At 30.6% G+C, this 16,921-nt stretch overlaps 5 protein-coding genes across 7 annotated transcripts; 3 read left to right on the top strand and 2 right to left on the bottom strand.

Moving 5' to 3' along the window:
• Positions 1-100: 100 nt before the first annotated feature.
• LOC114938241 (non-specific serine/threonine protein kinase Cdc7) lies at positions 101-3,286 on the bottom strand. The gene is made up of 9 exons (XM_029312093.2): positions 3,054-3,286; positions 2,599-2,818; positions 2,423-2,516; positions 2,202-2,344; positions 1,991-2,117; positions 1,720-1,903; positions 1,497-1,646; positions 1,271-1,386; positions 101-931 (listed from the first exon to the last, which is right to left on the bottom strand). The coding sequence occupies exons 1-9, from the start codon at positions 3,097-3,099 to the stop codon at positions 809-811; spliced, it is 1,203 nt and encodes a 400-aa protein (XP_029167926.2). The 5' UTR covers positions 3,100-3,286; the 3' UTR covers positions 101-808.
• Positions 3,287-3,640: 354 nt separating this feature from the next.
• Positions 3,641-6,230, top strand: Pgk (phosphoglycerate kinase). Its single transcript, XM_029312090.2, has 5 exons — positions 3,641-3,990; positions 4,091-4,439; positions 4,550-4,888; positions 4,969-5,188; positions 5,347-6,230. Exons 1-5 carry the CDS (start codon positions 3,656-3,658, stop codon positions 5,622-5,624), a joined length of 1,521 nt encoding a protein of 506 aa, XP_029167923.2. The 5' UTR covers positions 3,641-3,655; the 3' UTR covers positions 5,625-6,230.
• A 457-nt stretch (positions 6,231-6,687) lies between these two features.
• Rpn9 (regulatory particle non-ATPase 9) lies at positions 6,688-8,786 on the top strand. Its single transcript, XM_029312094.2, has 5 exons — positions 6,688-7,151; positions 7,238-7,351; positions 7,499-7,825; positions 7,912-8,244; positions 8,374-8,786. Exons 1-5 carry the CDS (start codon positions 7,024-7,026, stop codon positions 8,639-8,641), a joined length of 1,170 nt encoding a protein of 389 aa, XP_029167927.2. The 5' UTR covers positions 6,688-7,023; the 3' UTR covers positions 8,642-8,786.
• Positions 8,787-8,896: 110 nt separating this feature from the next.
• Positions 8,897-14,464, bottom strand: LOC114938244 (choline/ethanolamine kinase). Of its 2 annotated transcripts, XM_029312096.2 has the most exons (7): positions 13,880-14,464; positions 12,731-12,765; positions 12,519-12,631; positions 11,916-12,395; positions 11,551-11,797; positions 9,917-10,081; positions 8,897-9,824 (listed from the first exon to the last, which is right to left on the bottom strand). In XM_029312096.2, exons 3-7 carry the CDS (start codon positions 12,608-12,610, stop codon positions 9,723-9,725), a joined length of 1,086 nt encoding a protein of 361 aa, XP_029167929.1. In that variant the 5' UTR covers positions 12,611-12,631; positions 12,731-12,765; positions 13,880-14,464; the 3' UTR covers positions 8,897-9,722. The 2 variants fall into 2 exon arrangements, with proteins under 2 accessions (XP_029167929.1, XP_029167928.1); XM_029312095.2 differs by lacking the exon at positions 12,731-12,765 and having other exon boundaries at positions 13,880-14,463.
• LOC114938245 (zinc finger HIT domain-containing protein 2) lies at positions 14,310-16,876 on the top strand. Of its 2 annotated transcripts, XM_029312098.2 has the most exons (6): positions 14,310-14,626; positions 15,057-15,107; positions 15,257-15,545; positions 15,633-15,899; positions 15,979-16,182; positions 16,249-16,876. In XM_029312098.2, the coding sequence occupies exons 2-6, from the start codon at positions 15,061-15,063 to the stop codon at positions 16,564-16,566; spliced, it is 1,125 nt and encodes a 374-aa protein (XP_029167931.1). In that variant the 5' UTR covers positions 14,310-14,626; positions 15,057-15,060; the 3' UTR covers positions 16,567-16,876. The 2 variants fall into 2 exon arrangements, with proteins under 2 accessions (XP_029167931.1, XP_029167930.1); XM_029312097.2 differs by lacking the exon at positions 14,310-14,626 and having other exon boundaries at positions 14,930-15,107.
• The last annotated feature ends 45 nt before the right edge of the window (positions 16,877-16,921 follow it).

A 16,921-nucleotide genomic window follows, 5' to 3' on the forward strand; every position in this document is an offset into this window, starting at 1 on the left:
TCATACATATATGTAAGAGGAAATTAAATTAAATATGTACGTCATTTTTCATTTGAATAATTAAATCTAGTGAGGGAAAAAGCCTCGAACATTTTCCTCATATTTTCTTATTTTTTATTCTTTATTCAAACATTCGAATACTGTCGAGATTGTTTCGTATTATTCGTAGCTTGTGATTGTGAGAGTACATCGAATGATAACATAATATAATAAATTATTCGACTTGATTTTGTGAAATTGAGTTATATTTTTTCTTCCAGAAGAAAACTTTGAAGTTTAGATAAAGCAAAAAGTAGACAATTATAACAATAACTTATTGATAACAATTAATACCTAATTAAATGAATTATATATACAATTTAACAAGCTGTTTCGACTTCTATAATTTAGCTAAAGATTTAAAAGATAAAATTATATTATAATATTTGAAAATAAATGTATATATGTTATTATTTTAGGAATGTTAATGCAACTTAAGGAGAACAGTAAAGATCAAATACTAGTATACATAAAAGAAGCATGAATACTACTAATACATCTATAGGATATATACAATAATTTGAAGTAAGTGTAACAGTACAACAGATTTGAAAGAAATCCTATTTTTTCTATTTATATAAAACTGATAAATCTCACTTAACATGGATGTTGAAGGAAGTCAAAAGTGAGATTTATCTGATTTTTTATGTAAATGGAAAGCAGCCATAATCTATCTTTATATATATATCTCATGCATAAAAATATTAGGCCTGTCTTTAATTTTAAGTTTCTTTAGAGACACATGCTTTATAAAAGAATCAGGTATATGTCATGAACTTAGAAATGGATGAGATAATGCCTGATCAGCAGTGATACGTGTTTTATAATCTAAATCTAATAGTTTTCTCAAGAGATGATATGCTTCCATAGGATACTGACTATTTGGCAATACCTTAAAGAATTATAGAATTATTTTAAAAAATTTAGAAATTTTGAAATAATACAAAATAGAAATACAATATTATATATGACTGAAGTAAAGGGCAAAGAACTAAATATAGCAAGCAATATTTTCCCTAAAAGCAATTATCTTTAACAATTTTGAAATAAAACAAGATTAAATCATATTAATGACTATTTTACTGCTCGCAATACTTTAAATGCTTTTTAGTATACAAAAACCAAAAATTTTATAATTGCAACTGATTATACATCTCTTATAGTACACTATTTCTCTTTATATTATTTCAATAAATAAAAATTATTTAAAATATTACAAAAAGTATCATACCTTGCATGTACTATTCTCTCTATCATGCATCATGCTTTTGTTTCTTTTTCGTAACTTTAGGCACAGAGACATAATATCAATGCCTGGTAAATTTTCACTAAAAATAACTTTTTTACCTGATTCAAATAAAATAAAAATAAATAATAAATGCAATTTACAAAATATAATTTTTAATTAAATAAAAATCAATTTGAATAAATTATTTAACGATCATAATAAAACATACCTAATTTTTGTGCACATTTTTGTACTTTATGAGATCCAAATATCGTTGTTATTTCGGCTAAAGCTGTGCAGTCGTCGGGCGAACGAAAAAACACTTGTGTACCACTAAGTATACATAGCATCATCACACCACAAGCCCAAATATCAATTGCTGAAATAATTTTTTATTTACATGCAATATCAAAACATTTTATGGCCCCCATCAAATCATTATTTCTTAATACCTAAAGTTTGTGATGGGTATTTCAGTAAAACTTCAGGAGCACGAAACCCAGGTGTGCCTGCACGAGGCGCTGTTTGTGATGGTTTTGTTAAACATAACATGCACACTTTAGGTTTTCCAAAACAGTAACATTTGCTATCCACGTTGTTCCTTGTAATGTTTGAATTAGACTGGAAGCTTAAGTTCTAAAACAAATTAAAACAAGAAATAAAACAAGGAATAAAAAAACATCAGAATATTGTTAGATATATTGCATTTGTATAAAATATTACTTCAGATCTCTTTCGTTTCATGCTCTGTATTTCAGTCTTTCTTTCATTTATTCCTATCATTGTTTCCAAATTCTCTGCATTGTATTCACTGCATTGCTGTGCCAAACCAAAATCTACCAATAAATATCTATAAGAAAAAAACAAAAATGTTTAATTATACATGATTGTAATTTTTTTAATTATTAAAAATTTTTTTCTGGTATAAATTTACTTTTTATTGGTACGGTCATAAAGAAAATTACTGGGTTTCACATCTCGGTGTATAATATTAAACTGATGAACTCTTCGTACAGCACTTAATAGAGCTCTCATATAATCCTTCAGTTCTTCTACAGTCATATCTTTGACATATTCCTAATTAGAATTATTGTATTTTTAATCTTGTTAAACTAATTAAGATTTTACAAACTTAAGTGCAAATTACAAACTTACTGAAAATTTATCATGTCTCATATATGGCATTACAAATACTATTGAACCTTGATTTCTTAAACATAATTCTACCCCAACAATATGATCTTTGCCTCTGAAATAAATTATATTTGTCAATATTAATTAATATAAAACAATGATATAATTTATCTCAGACTAAAATTTGCTCAGCGTACCCCATCTGTTGCAAACATTGTAATTCACGTTCGATTCTATCAGGATGACAAGTGGGAATTAAGTGTTTCAATGCATACTTTTTATGTACAGGACTATTAGAAGACTTTAGAGTAGCCAAATATACGGAGCTAAATGTACCTTTCCCAATTTTACAATGTACATGGAATAATTCATTTATAAGTGGAATTGACTTCTTCAGATTCGCACAACTATCTTTTGCTGAAACAGCATATATACATGCCACTTATAAATTTTTATTGAGTATAGAAACATCATTATAATATATATATATCCATGTGTAGCTTAAAGGATATATAGACATGAGAATTCAATATTTTTAAATTATCTTAAGTAAAAATGTACAAATTTAATTTTTATTAAATCTATAAATTATTTTATAAACAGAATATTATTAATATATTCTAAATATAGGAAAATACTTAAATATGAATACCGTCATTGTCAGTTTCATCGTTTCGGCTTAAATTATTGCTTTCCATTCTGTCAAACTTTTTCTGAATTCTTTTTAATCACTTGTGTAATGAATGTATCATCAAATTCAACTTTTTCAACACTCGTGTCATTCATCACCGACGATTACTAATCGAATTAAGTAATCATTAATTATCACTAACATAATACAATGAACATAACCTTTAGAAATTTGGCGCGATTTCGCGCCATTTGTAGCGGAAGTAAGATCGATTTTCATGAGATTCTGAGTTTGTTCTTTTTTAGTCGCATCATAATTTTTGTGTATCTCTTACGTGACTGGTTAATAATTTCAAAACGCGATTATTTAAAATCTGTGGGTTTTAGAAAAAATAATTTTTTGAAAAATAGAATATATTCAAAGTGACGATCACTAATTGACAATAAAATTTGTTTGTGACATAATATAATTTATAAAATATATGTAATAGAAATTTACTGCAATATTTTATTTGATCTTTTTTTTGGTACAGAAATAAGAATATAACACAAGAGTGACAAAGATTTCCAAACACGTGTATGTCAATTAAATAACAATTTGCGGTAATTTTATATCAAAACGTTATGATTTCGATTCGGTCAGATCGAATATGTCGTTTATTACGAAGAATTACGGGGGGTCGCCACGCTCGACGACCTTGCTTTGACTTTGGAACGCAGATTCGTTCTCGTCGTGATTTCAACTCCTTTACGCAGTTGAATTTATTCAACAGAAATCAATTACGTGACGTTTCTCATTCCATTAATAAGCCCTTAACGTATCTCGTCACACCTGACAATATTCGTCTTCCCTTCAGAAATATTGTGACAAGTAGAACTACAAGGAGAAGCATCGTCATGGCGCTCAACAAGCTCAGCATCGACAAAGTTGATTTAACAGATAAAAGGGTACTTATACGGTACGTATTTTGTGTGAGGAAAAAATTAAGCTTCAGAAAAGAATGGCGAAAAACTAAAAGCAATATTCATATAATATAATATAATGTAATGATTTTCCAGAGTTGACTTCAATGTTCCACTGAAAGAAGGAAAGATAACAAACAATCAGAGAATCGTTGCTGCATTAGATACTATAAAATATGCCATCGACAAAAAGGCCAAGTCGATTGTTCTAATGTCTCATTTAGGTCGACCTGATGGAAAGAGAGACGAGAAGTATACACTGAAACCTGTAGCTGAGGAACTAAAGACTCTACTAGGCAGAGACATTTTATTTTTAAACGACTGTGTTGGTTCTGAGGTAGAAGCTGCTTGTGCCAATCCAACACTTGGTACTATCATTTTATTAGAAAACTTGAGATATCACATTGAAGAGGAAGGCAAAGGAGTAGGTCCCGATGGAAGTAAGGTACGTCTAATTGTTTTCATGAATTTGAATCTTTCAGTTTAATTTTATAATAATTTTTGAATGAGACAAAAGTATAGAGCTCAGGAATTAAAAAAATTGATTTATTTTAGGTTAAAGCTGATAAAGATAAGATTACAGAGTTCAGAGCATCTTTAAGAAAACTAGGAGATGTATATATAAATGATGCTTTTGGAACTGCTCATCGTGCTCATAGTTCTATGATGGGAGATGGATTTGACACGAGAGCAAGTGGTTTTCTGTTGAAAAAGGAACTTGAATATTTTGCAAAGGCTTTAGATAATCCAGAAAAACCGTTTTTGGCGATACTTGGAGGAGCTAAAATTGCTGATAAGATCCAGCTAATTAACAATTTGCTAGACAAAGTAAACGAAATGATCATTGGTGGTGGTATGGCCTACACATTTTTAAAAGTATCTAAAGATATGAAAGTATGTAACATTTTTAATTAAAATTATAAGCACTATAGTAATGCTTGCAACTAAATATATTTATATGTTTGTAATTATAGATTGGAAACTCACTGTTCGATGAAGAGGGTGCAAAAATTGTCAATGAGTTATTAGACAAAGCAAAAAAGAACAATGTTCAAATTCATTTACCAGTAGATTTTGTAACCGCTGATAAATTTGCGGAGAATGCAACAGTAGGAGCTGCAGACATAGAGACTGGTATACCTGATGGATGGATGGGTTTAGATGTTGGCCCAAAATCGAGGGATTTGTTTGCAGGTAATTTTTTTTTCCCATTTATATCAATTTGTTGTTACAGTTCACATATTCAATATATATTTGAGAACATGCATATAATAAATTATGTTCAATATTGTAAATATAACATAAATATTTAACAGATAATATGTATCATTGATTGTATTATTTTGTTATAGAACCGATCAAGAGAGCAAAAGTTATAGTATGGAATGGTCCAGCAGGAGTATTTGAGTTTGAGAACTTCAGCAAAGGTACAAAGAGCTTGATGGACAATGTTGTTGAGGCTACAACACGAGGAACAATTACTATCATTGGAGGTGGAGACACAGCGACGTGCGCAGCCAAGTGGAAAACAGAAGATAAAGTAAGTCATGTGAGCACCGGTGGTGGTGCAAGTTTGGAACTTCTAGAAGGTAAAGTATTGCCTGGAGTTGCTGCTCTTTCTCCATCGTAAAGTGTCTTTATAATAAACAATAATACTAATTAAAGACCAATTTTTGTCGAAGAAAATGTACAGTTATCATGACGTTAGTCATTTTCATAGAAGTATAACGAGTTGTTGATAGCTAATAAAATTATTTGTTGGATTGGCTGGTAGGATTAGTATAAGAAATAAAAGAAAATATACTCATTTTCTGAATTATCAATGTAATCATCATTTGTTTAATTTTCTCATCTAATGAGAAATAATAAAATTATACTTTTTAGAAAAAGGAGATATTTAAATCTCCTTATAAACAAATAGTGTACAGTTAAAAATACACAATGCATCACAAATGTGTATTATATATGTAATGTATAATATATTAGGAGAATATTAAACCACTGTTATATATTAAACCAATGTTATTAGTTACTAAGTAAATAATTGTAAGATGGAACAGTCAACGTTATTGAATGTAATCGTCTGTGCACGGTAAAATGTTCACTCATAGTTTCGACACAAATTTCAGATTGCTCTGCATTGTATAAAATTATATGTTATATTTTATTTAAATATTAGTGCGATTATATACTTTTGATCGCTTATATAATGTCAAAAATAAATGCTAATATCTTATATTGTATCTTTTATGAATGACATTTAATTACATTAAATATTGCAGTAAGTTTTCTTAAAAATTGAGCGAATTGAATAAAAGTAGCATCAAAATATAATCTGCACTTTATATTCAACTTATCAATTTGTAATGTAAGAAAAATGCATAATGTTTTGCATTTCTCTACAAATTAGATAAATGCATTTTTTAAATAATGCATAAAATATTTCACGCGATGTTTAAAAAAAAAGTACGCAATTTTCTATTAGTATTAGAATGTACATGATATTAGGTTTGTTCTTTTCAGCTGAACTAGCATAAGCTTCAAGAAATTCACCAATCACAGTCAAGAATGAGAGGAATAATCGACTGATTGTAGACCCGGCCTTAAGATTTATAGATGATTAAGCCTTTTATGGAAATAAGCCTTAAGTTGTAAGAAATGAACTAATCATATTCGATTACTATTTTACATTCAATTATGATTGGTCTATTATAGATGCATATGCTTTAATGTGAAAGATAATTTTTTGTTTTTAAGACAAATAATGAACCAATAACACTAAAATCAGACCAACAATCATTAGTAAACGATTACGCATCGATTAGACCTTTTTTTTTTTAATGAGATTTTTTCCAGCTAATTTAACACTAATTTTTCTTTTTTAATTTAAAAAAAAATTAAGAGCTAACAAACGTTGTAATTAGGCCAACAAACTATTAAAAAAAAATTTTTTTAAAGTCGAAGTTGATCGGCTAAGTTCCTGGAGCTGTGAGAAACTGAGATCATAACCATAAACTTATCGTTCACTCATGTCATCAGACATGGCGGCGTCCGTGGCGGTGAAGGATGTGAATACGTATCTCAACCAAAAACAAAATGTTTCCGATAAGGAACTGGCTGCGGAATGGGCTCAGCTCGAGGAGCTGTACAGCAAGAGGTAAGACGAATATATATTATTTCGTATAATAAGGTTTTACGACGAAAAATATAACAGATGGATGTGTCGATCTCGGTGACTTGCAGGCTTTGGCATCAGCTGACGCTGAAATTGGAGACGTTTGTGAAGAATCCGACTCTCCAACAGGGAGATAATCTTGTGCAACTGTATGTTAACTTCCTATCTACCTTTGAAAATAAGTGAGTATTTTTAATTGCATTCTATTGCGAATTTAAATAAATATGTAACTATTTGTATGGTATACATTTTTTCTTATACTTTACTGTATTATTTTACATTTTCTTTATTTTTTCATGTTATTAAGATTTTATTATATTTTTGTAAAGAATAAATCCATTGTCATTGGTGGAAATATTGGCACATGTGATCCAACAATTTCAAGACAAACAGGAGGCAATTAAATTCTTGGAGAAAACTGAAACCAAAGTCCAGAGTAACAATGAAGCTGTTGCTCTCTGTAAGGTTCTTAAGGGACAGATCTTATTGGATAAACTGAATAACCAGGAACAAGCAAAAAAGATTATAGAAGAAGTAGAAGCTATGCTAGATAATGCTGATGGAGTTACAACAGTTCACGGACGTTTTTACCTTTTAGCCAGCAGGCTATATAGATTACAAGGCAAACATGCAGAATATTATCGTACGGCATTGAGGTATGCTTATATGTATAATTTGTATTAGCTTATTGAGAATTATACAATCTCTATAATCAAATTAATTATCCTTTTTTATCATTAAGATATCTAGGTTGCATTGAATTGAGCAGCTTAAGCAGACAAGAACAAGAACAACATGCCTTCTTCCTTGGATTAGCAGCGCTCTTAGGCGAAGGAGTTTATAACCTTGGGGAACTGCTGGCGCATCCAGTCTTAGAATCGTTAAAGGGCACACCCAACAACTGGCTTGTTGATTTGCTACAGGCCTTCAACGCCGGTGATATCGTCGCGTTGGAGAGATTGAAACCGCAATGGAGCAAAGTGGCCGATCTAGCCGCGCAGGAATTAAAATTGAGACAAAAGATCTCTCTGCTGTGTCTCATGGAAATGACCTTCAAGCGGCAAGCCAACAATCGGTGCGTAAATTCATTATTATCTTTGTTGTACGCAATGTTACGCAAAAGCTTTAAAGCTTTAAACATTAAATTAAATATTCATTTAACCATTTTTTGTTAAATGGACATTTTACGATAATGTTTACACAGACAGCTGACATTTGCGGAGATCTCGCAGGAGACGCGCCTGCCTCTCGGTGAGGTTGAATTGTTAGTGATGAAAGCTCTCGCTCAGGGTCTCGTTCGAGGTGCCATAGATCAGGTAGCAGGTACTGTCAACATGACTTGGGTGCAGCCTCGCGTTTTAGATCGCAGTCAGATAGCCGGAATGGTGCAACGTCTCGATGGATGGTGCAAGGATGTTAGCTCGATGGAGAAACTTTTGGAGTCTAGGGCCTCTGAAATCCTCACTCTTTGAAAGATTTTTTGCATTAATCATTTTTCGACTAATATTAGTTTATTGTATCGCAGTGAAACGCTGAAATTCATACATTTACAATTATAAAATCAGTTTTTTAATGGCGTCAATAAATATGAAAAATTAATTCATATATATGTATTTATATGCAGTCTTCTGTATTATGTAATTTTCTTCCTTCTATTTAAAACGATAAAAAATTTATAAGTAATCATAACTTAATAGGAAAATTAAAGGTATAAAAACAATTCAAAATAGAAAAAAAGCTAAACATTTTATTTAAAAATTCGTGAAAATACATTTTTTATACAGTTTTTGGTGCAGTTTTATAATGATATAACATTAATAATTGTGAATGTTGAATGCTGTCCTTCATACAAGATTAAATACTTGTACTTAATTATAATACATAAGTTATATAATTTCAAGTAAAAATGCATATTGTAGCGAATAGTTCTCTAGTTCTATTTACAAATATAATTTATACGTTGTACATGTAACAAAAATAAAAATCAAATACATAGAATACATTCACATGGACAGAAAAAAACAGATTAAGAGATATGGCTTTCAATAAATATATAAAACAAAACTCACAATTTGATTGAGCATATGATTTTGTACACTCAGCCTTGTAATTTTCAATAAAATATTTCATATAAAATAAAATTTTCTCACTCTAAAAGAATGTTATAAATACAAATGATTAAGTACTTTGTTTCTTACTTTTGATAGAAGCACATTAAAATTGGAGACAGATGCAATTAAAAATACTAAACGAAACATTTAAGTACATGCTTATTCTATATCACATATGGTTGACTTTCCGTTTACTCTTGATCTGTTTCGTTCACATCGTGTATTGTCCAAACAATACACTTACACGTTTACGAAAGCAAAGTACATTATTTCATTTCGAATGAAATAATAATTTAGTATACTCTGTCAAAAGAGTTACTCGTTGCTTGTGTTAGAGTTGTATCAATGTCATCAGTTGGAATTGATGAAACGAATTAAGTTACCTATTTATATAGCAAAGTGTTATAAATAGATCGTAACTGCATCTTCTTCCTTTTCAATCTCAGGATTTTCTTTTCAAGCTACCATCCAAAGTCGGTGGACCAGAGGCAAGGATTTTCTCTTTCAGATACATATAACTCTTCAATCTGGAGGCAGCATAATCCTGAAATATACAGATTATGTTTAATAGATCGCTATTATTTAATTAAAATTAGTCCAAAAAAAATAAGATAAAATTTTTTACTTTGAACATACCCAATATCCAAATGGAATTTGTGAAATTTTGGCGTTTACGATGCTCCACAGACCCCAGAATAAATGACTAGCTAACGAGAATATCCTCACTTCCATCATGACACGTTGTTCCTCCAGAGATCCTTCTTTTCCCAGTGTTTTGAGGTAGGCTCTTATGAAGTTGAGCTGTCGAGAAAAATTAGCTTATAAAATCATGTATTGAAGAAGAAAGATAAAGAGTTACCCTACTCTTGTATTTTTCAATTTATTTAATAATTGTTAAAATAATCTGTAATAGATTTGTTTGTATAAAAAATATTCAGTAGTGATTGTCTCAAAAAAGTAGTTTATACAATGTATAAAAATAAAAAATATTGTAGCAATATGAACTAACTGAACATACACAGATTTTGCATATTATTGACAAAGTAACAGACATTTGAAGAAGAAAATACAAAAAAAACTAATTTATGATACATGAGTTAACATAATATTGAAAATGTATATTTAAAAATGAAATATGAAGTCCTGCATGAAGTTCTTTTTATTTTTCGTAAATTTTTATATCAATCTAAAAAAAAGAATTATTATTTCAAAAATATCATATTTGATTATCAAATTACTTATTCCTATCCATATCTCTGTGTAATTAAAAAATAAATATTTCCTATTTATTTAACGCACGCGCGATTGTAAATCCCTAATAATATTTTATGACAAATCGACACAATTATAATGTCAATTGTTTTCACAAAATCTATCAAGTCAGGCTATTAATCCGGTACATATTAATCATGCGTACAGAATTACATCGGTTAAAGTGCTCCAATGCTAAATTAATGCACTTTGACCGCTACCAAGACAGTACATTCGTACAAGGGTACGCAGATTATGAATTGATTAGAGTGAGGAGAGAGTGTACAGGTACTATAAAATGTAGACGAGCGGATTGGTGTTGCCAAGATGGTGGTACCCTGGTTCCACAAAGTAGAGCACCCATAAGTCTGGATCCATCGCATAGACATTGTCATTCAGATTGCTGGCCATTTTTTTCTCTGATTGCAGATTTTCAGCTTTGTCTTGACGGACTGCGGTCCTGCGAAACTAATATATACACACGCAGCACACGCCAAGCTAACACCCTATCTACTGTGGGTCCTGGCACAGTACCGAATAATATGTGACATTTCCAGCCGAAGACTATATCATGTAAGTTTAAATTACAAAATACTGACAATAATTTATATTTCTATGATGTATAAAATGCATATTGTTTTCTTAAATCAAATTTACATTTCTTTCTTGTATGATTTGAATGTAAATGTTTGATAAATATGAAAAGAAAATAAAAGTACTAGAAAATTTTTTTCTAATTTCTTCCCGGATTATTAGAAAGATGAATTAATTCGATAAAAATTGCTATCGTGCGAAGCTCACGAACTTCTTTGTTAACTACAAACTTCCCTTATGAATATAATTTTATGCCTTTGTACTAAATATACCTATCTATTGTGAACAATATATCTTCTCAAGGGTTTAATTTTAGAAAAAAAATTTATGATATGATAACGTTCGATGAAACATATTAAACAGATAATTAGGATGTCTTACCCAGATTAGATCATCGCCTAATATTTTTCTCATTTCAAACTTACCTTTTGTTCGTTTGTAGGACCAGCAGATGAACGTTCGTGAAAGAAAGGATATTCCGATGCTGTATAGTCGTATTGCCACTCAGCAAAGTGATTAGCGATATCAAATCCTCGATAGTTGTAGGAACAATATTCGAAGTCAATGAGTACTAACTCCGGCCTTCGCGTATTCTGACGAAGAAGTATATTGCCTTCCTGCATATCGTTATGGCAGAATGTAACCGGATATTTTTGCTGCATCACAAGTGCCCTGATAAATATATATTCGTAAATTGAATCATTCAGGCATTTTTTAAAAAATTCAAATCTTATATTTAATACATATATAATATTTTCTTTATAAACTTTTAAAACATTTTTCTACTTACTTGAGCCAATTGATTTCATGCTCTAAATTCATATATTTTATTGCACTGATATTCTCTAATTGCTGAATATCAATATCTTCATTATTTTCGAGAATATCTGTTGCTGTATTAAGCCAATTATTCATTGTTTCCCATATCCATTTAGGCTCTTTGCTAATTGGTATCTGCATTGTATGTATTTGTCCCATTTTCTCTGCGATCAGTAAACTCAAAGTAGAATCTGCCAATTCTTTAGTGAGTAAAGGTCGAGCGGGTATGTACTCCTCTATGCGACCACCAGGAAATACTCCATGTAGCTTGGGACCGAGTCTTCTCTCAGAGAGTAAAGTGAAAATGACAGATTCTGTGATGAGTCCCTCCAAGGCTCTCTCTCCATGTATTTGTCCATATAAACGTAGCAAAACTTGACGAGGTTCCCCTCTAATTGGGACTGTTCCTTCAGGGAGTTCAATATTGTATAACCAGTTACTAAGACCACCACTGAAAGTAATAATAGAAACTTTGTCATTTTCTCATTACGCTCAATTAATTTATCTATACGATTGAATTATATAAAGTGTAAAATACTTTACATACAATTCTTCATATAAAAATCTCACAAACCTGATACGTTTTAGGATAATATTCTGTGCTGTAACATGCTTCCAAACGCCGTGCAAGTAATCTCGACAAATTCTCGCAGCAGTTTCCCTCATCTCGGGATTCTTATCCGACCTCTATCATAAAAGATAAAACTAGCAATAATTCTGAGACATTGTATACTTAATATCTTTTCTTTTTCTTGAGATATAGTTAAAATATAATTTTTCTCTCACCAGCTATTGATAAATCATTTCAATCACGATCTCTCCTGATATGATATGACGAAATGCGGCAAAAATAACGAGTAAGAGATGTAATATGAGATGTAATGATTCTCAAAATTATTTCTGTTCAACTAAAGATGAGTTCGCGGAGTCATAATAATTATAAATGCGAAAAAAACAGTGGTTAAACACTATTGTCACAAGTATAATATGTATATACGTAATATTCTCATCTGTTTACAGAAAAAAAACGCATGCGTCAGACGTCATCCGCCTGGTCATAATAAGTACTGACCAGTGAATCTCAAATAAAATTGGATAAATTACAATAATACCGAATAATACGAAGACATTTGAATTTTGAATATAAAAGATACCCATATTTTCAATACAGAATGGAAGAAAAAATAGGATTCTAATTAAAATTGTCTATCAAATATGTAAATATACAAAAATTGCAAAAGTATATATATTACGCTTAATTTACATACATTATATATATATATATATATATATATATTGTATGTGTATTTCTTTACTGATAAATTTTTCCCAGGAAATATGATTAATTATCACGAGTGACGCACCGATACTTATTTGTTTATCAAGAATTTCCAACTTATAAATGGACATAAAAGCAGACTCTATTTTTATGTAAAATCTTCAAACACATTACGGTGTGTATGTATGTATGTTGCATATGCGAAAACAAAAAAATTACACAAAAATATAAACATAAAAGTAGACTTCACGTCAATGAGCGCCTTTAATACAATATTGTGCAATATATCCGAGAAGAAAAAACTGATAAGAATGGATCGAAACATAATGCAGCAAAATTCATTTAGCTTACTGTCATTATAGTTACGACGCAATCGCGTGTATATGTATATACACACGCATACACAAATTGCGTGTAAATAATATATATAAATAATGATGTATTTCAGGAATATCGAGTGGAGATATAACAAAGAAAAAACTTCAAGGCTACAAAGCCTTTTTTTAATCGCTAAAGCAATTAAATTCCAACTTTATCACACTGCAGATATCGTCGCGTTCACGCAAATTTTCAATTTTATGCAAAAAAATTCAGAAAAAGAGAAAGAAATAGCACATACAGTGTATAAAAAGATACGAATTACAGTAAAAACATACCTTGTGTTCGACACCCATGTCTAAAGCTTCTGGATTGTTCACCTATTCTCGAATACGCTGTCGGGAGCAGACTAAATAAACTTTTGGCACTTCTCTCGAAAGAGGATAAGCGAAGAATATAGCTGATCTCCGGATGCCGATGATCGTGTCCCAGATGTGACACACAGGCCTCGAAAGCTATAATTATTGCCGGCGCGATTGTATATAATCACACAGTGATTTGCGACGAGTTATGTCACGATTTGTAGATATATACGTACTCGAATAAAAGATAATCTGTATATGTACGTGAAAACCTGTTTTTATTGCGTCTTTCACGCAAAACAAGTCCGCGACCTCGAGTGAACGAGACGAGTTTTAGATCAGAAATAAGAGATTAAGATATTGATTACGCGTATCTGCTATGCGACGCGTCAGTATCAGCGATAACCTCTTTTATCGATGAAAGTTTTTTCTTCACAAAATTACAGTATTAAAAGAAAAGAGAAAAGAAGAGAGACAATTTCGGAACAAAGTGCTGAATGAGAGACCGACGGCTGTTGGGTTCGGAATGACTCATCGCGCTACCTTCGGTTTGCTTTTATTGCAGCTCGCTCGAGAGCGCCAATGGAAACTCGCACGTGGATCAGCTGACTGTCAAAGTACTGTCAATAAATGATCGGATTACGCGCTAACTCGACAGGCTAGACAGGATAGAGATAACGCAGCATTTTTTTCTTACCGTGTAGATACTGCGTAGTATTTTGCGTACGTATATACATTGTACTTAAATTGTAAATCGCACGATAAAGAGAAAAAGGAAAATTATATAAAATAATCGCGAAATTATGCTAATGAATCTTGTACACGGAATGTGACACATGATTGCGTTTCGTTAATGAGATCTATAATTGTTAAAGAAAAAAGCAAATTTATCTCGTATTTTTTATTTTAATTTTATATCTTGCTTGTATAATTAATAATAAAAAACGCCGGACGATTGGCAATTTAACAGCGACAGACGCGCCACACTTGCTTGTGTGATAAAAAGGTACTACGTATCGAACTACAAAGTAGCATCGGTAAAGTAGAGAGAGACTCTGTCAGATACAAACAATAAACAAATCGTCAAAATATTTTATTCTTTTACTGTAATAATAGAATTCTAAATAATAATACAAATTTACTGTAATAATAGGAAAATGATGGAATCTCCTGGTCCAAGTTCAGCTGCTAATATTTGTGAATTGTGAGTAAAACTTGTACAGATTACAGTGTTAAAAAAGTAATATTTATAATTGCAGTTACAGTAAAATTAAATGCTGCCTTTGCAAAAATCAATTATGTTATAAATCTAACATTTAAATTTTTACTAACGTATGCTTTTTTTAATATTAGATGTAACAAACGTACACGTTTGTATACCTGTCCAAGATGCAACATAGGTTATTGTGGGACCGAATGTTATAAATCAGATGCGCACACAGATTGTTCAGAGAGTTTTTACAAGCAGTGCGTCGAGGACGAGTTAAAATCTCAGGAAAATGATCCAGCTGTTAGGCAGAAGATGATAGAAATTCTTAAAAGAGTACATGAAGCAGATATTGAAGATGATGTTTTAAAAGATTTTGATGAGAGCAGTATTGATGACGAGAACTGTCCACTGGATTCAGATGATGAGCAAGAGGTATGAGAGAGTTAATTAAACTAATAATTTTTGAATAATTTATTGTATAATTTAATAAATTGCTTTATTCTCAAATGTATGTTTCAGCTTCTCGATTTAGAAAGCAGATTGGAGAATGTTAATTTTGAAGATCCAAATGAATTATGGTCAGCCTTGTCAGATGCAGAAAAACAAGAATTTGAAGCGTTATTAAAGAATGGAGAAGCAGAAAAATTGTTGCCCAAATGGATACCATGGTGGACTCATCGTGTTGAAAAAGAATTAATTCAACCCATTGAAAAGGATACTATGGATGATTATAAGAATTTAAAATATCCTAGTTTAATAGATGTACCATTATTTAGTGAATTGCAGGTACCAGACAAAATTTATTAATAATGATTTGCATATTCAGAATAGATAAAATCAATTTAAATGAATTACTTTTCTTCAGAAAGCATCTCCTTATGTATATTTTAATGTGACAAATGTGATATATGCTTATGCATATACAGCTCTCTATTATATTGGAGATTATCTAAATTGCGCCGAAGATGCTGCAAATGTTTTTCTGATTGTATGTGCAAATATAAAAAACAATGAAGTTTTCAAAGACGTAGATTCAGCAATTGAATCTGTTATAAGAAATGTCAAAAGTGTGAGTAACTTTTATGTGCATTGTATCGTTAATTTATATAATAATGTATTATTAATGAATGCTTAGGTTGACTGGTTACCACAAAATGAAGAGTGTTTGGCAGCACTAAGAGAAGCAGGCGCTTCGATCTTGCAGGGACCAGGTCCTGAAATGAAAACCCTTTATATATCCGTATCACTATCGGAACTTCATAGATTACTAACAGCAGCCAAGAAAGAAATTTCAATGCATAAAAGTACAAAGAGCAATCAGGAATTCACAAAGAGGTTTCCACATAGATGTGAGAGTGACATTAATCTCTCGAAAAAAAATATACTTTTGTACTTAAAAAAATTAGAATACTATCTATCATGGGTGAAAAATTATGGAACAAAACTTGTGTAAATATAATTAAATATTGTTTTATTATTTATTAAAACTATATTATTTTAATTGAAATAAAAAATAATAAAACAATTTTCCATTAATATATTATCCAAATCATCCCATTAATATATTAATATATTTGAATAAATATTTTGTTTGAATATAAGAATAGATAGAGAAGAAAGAGGATAGTTATTCTCTCTATTAAGATCTATCCATGAAGATACAATAGTTAAGTATATACACAGTGTAAAATCAATCGTGATCATGAATTCAAAAAAAAGAATATTGTAGAAGATATCTGTATATTAAACACGTAATTCAAGGATTTCTAGCTTAGTTATTATTCAATTATGCAAATTTATTTAGTTTT

The sequence above is a fragment of the Nylanderia fulva genome, unplaced genomic scaffold, assembly GCF_048542155.1.
Source record: "Nylanderia fulva isolate GAGA-0341 unplaced genomic scaffold, ASM4854215v1 Scaffold17, whole genome shotgun sequence".
Classification (NCBI taxonomy): Eukaryota; Metazoa; Arthropoda; class Insecta; order Hymenoptera; family Formicidae; genus Nylanderia; species Nylanderia fulva.